The sequence below is a fragment of the Cicer arietinum genome, chromosome 2 (assembly GCF_000331145.2).
Source record: "Cicer arietinum cultivar CDC Frontier isolate Library 1 chromosome 2, Cicar.CDCFrontier_v2.0, whole genome shotgun sequence".
In the NCBI taxonomy this organism is placed as follows: domain Eukaryota; kingdom Viridiplantae; phylum Streptophyta; class Magnoliopsida; order Fabales; family Fabaceae; genus Cicer; species Cicer arietinum.
The window spans coordinates 45,278,863-45,280,496 of NC_021161.2; the positions used below are offsets into that span (position 1 = coordinate 45,278,863).

The following is a 1,634-nucleotide window of genomic DNA, read 5'->3' on the forward strand; positions in this document are numbered from 1 at the left end:
AATCAAAAGCACATAATCCAAATCATTATTAACATACTTTATTAGACAATTTGAATTCCACGAAATCAATCAAGTTAATTAATTGCATTTTAACCAATCAAAGATATATAATCCAAATCATTATTAAGATATTTAACTAGTCAATTTGAATCCCACGAAATCAACTTTAATAACTAATTTAAATTTATAAAAGTTAGTCAATTAACTATATAATGCCACTAAAGAATAAAACAAAACAATATCGTTAGTTAAGAAAAAACAAATTATACAATATGATTCGTTTCACTTCTCTTGCACTGGTGTTTGTTTTATGTGTTGTGTCCACATATGCTACGAGAGTTGTAGATATTAAAATCATCTGCACGGTTGGATACACTGACACTAAATATTGCTTAAATCTTCTCAAATCACAGCAAGGTGCAGATCTACTTGTCATGGGCCGATACGTCACAGATGTGTTACATACTAAAGTGACCAACACAGTCAAACATCTCAAGACACTAATTGATAATTATGAAAAAGAAACTACACCAAAATCTCATTACATAAAATGTTTGGAATATTATGGTGGGAAGAATGGTGCTATAACTAAATTTGAAGAGATTGAAAACTCCTTGAAGGCTGGAAATTACAACGGGACTGAGGTGGCCGTATACGATGTCATGAAGGCTTCTATTAGTTGTAATGATGATGACAAAACTGGAACGGAAAAATGTGAATGGGATAATTACTATGTTTTTAAAATTGGTGATATCATGATGACTATAACAAGTTATTTGAATCGGCAAGTTTAGTTTGCAATTTGTATTTTTTTTTTTGAATAATGCTACAATAAAGTGTCATATTTGACGGTAATAAAATTTTAAGAATATAAATGACATTTTCTATTAATATTATTGTATATTAGATTTTGTAATGTTTTTTAATTTTTTTTTCTTATATGTAATTTAAGCATTTCAACCCGCATATTAATGTTTGACATATTTAAAATATTATTATAAAATAGAAATTAAATAAAATATCATATAATTTATGATTCTCAAAAGGTCGTTTTAATTAGTTAACAAAATAGAATTTTTAGAGATTTCTTAAATTATAGGTTTTAGCAAACATTTTTTAATAAATATATATTTAAAAATGTTACATGTGATTAGATCTGACAATAAAACTCCAAATTCTAAAGTCTCTTTACAAATTTTTTTACTAGGTCCTTAATATTAGATTCTTTATTAAAATATTTTTTTTAAAGTTTCGGTTCATTATTTCTTAATTTTTTGTGGACTTTGGGCTTATATGTCCAATATTTTGTTAATTTTGAGATCTTTTTCTTGAAAAATTATCAAAAATATTTTATTCTCAAAATTTTGAGACAAATGAAAAAAAAAATTCTAAAAAAATATTGATTTTTTTTTTCGAATTAATATTTTTTTGATAAAAACATTGTAAATCATGTTTTATAAGAATAAAATCGAAACTTTTTTATTAGAAAACTTTAAAAAAAAAATTCTCGAAAAAAATAAAAAAATAAATTATCAATTTTTTTAGGCTTATAGACCCTAGTAAGCCCATAAATATTTTTAGGGCCTTAATAAATAAATGTACCATACACCCCCCTCACTTTAACTTCCCACCCC

General features: G+C 24.9%; 1 protein-coding gene across 1 annotated transcript; it reads left to right on the forward strand.

The window, feature by feature from the left end:
• Positions 1–272: 272 nt before the first annotated feature.
• Positions 273–794, forward strand: LOC101499991 (uncharacterized). The gene has a single exon (XM_004517040.1). It carries the CDS (start codon positions 273–275, stop codon positions 792–794), a length of 522 nt encoding a protein of 173 aa, XP_004517097.1.
• The last annotated feature ends 840 nt before the right edge of the window (positions 795–1,634 follow it).

Coding starts and splice junctions, on each gene's coding strand:
- LOC101499991 (XM_004517040.1), top strand. CDS start 273: ATGATTCGTTTCACTTCTCTTGCACTGGTGTTTGTTTTATGTGTTGTG.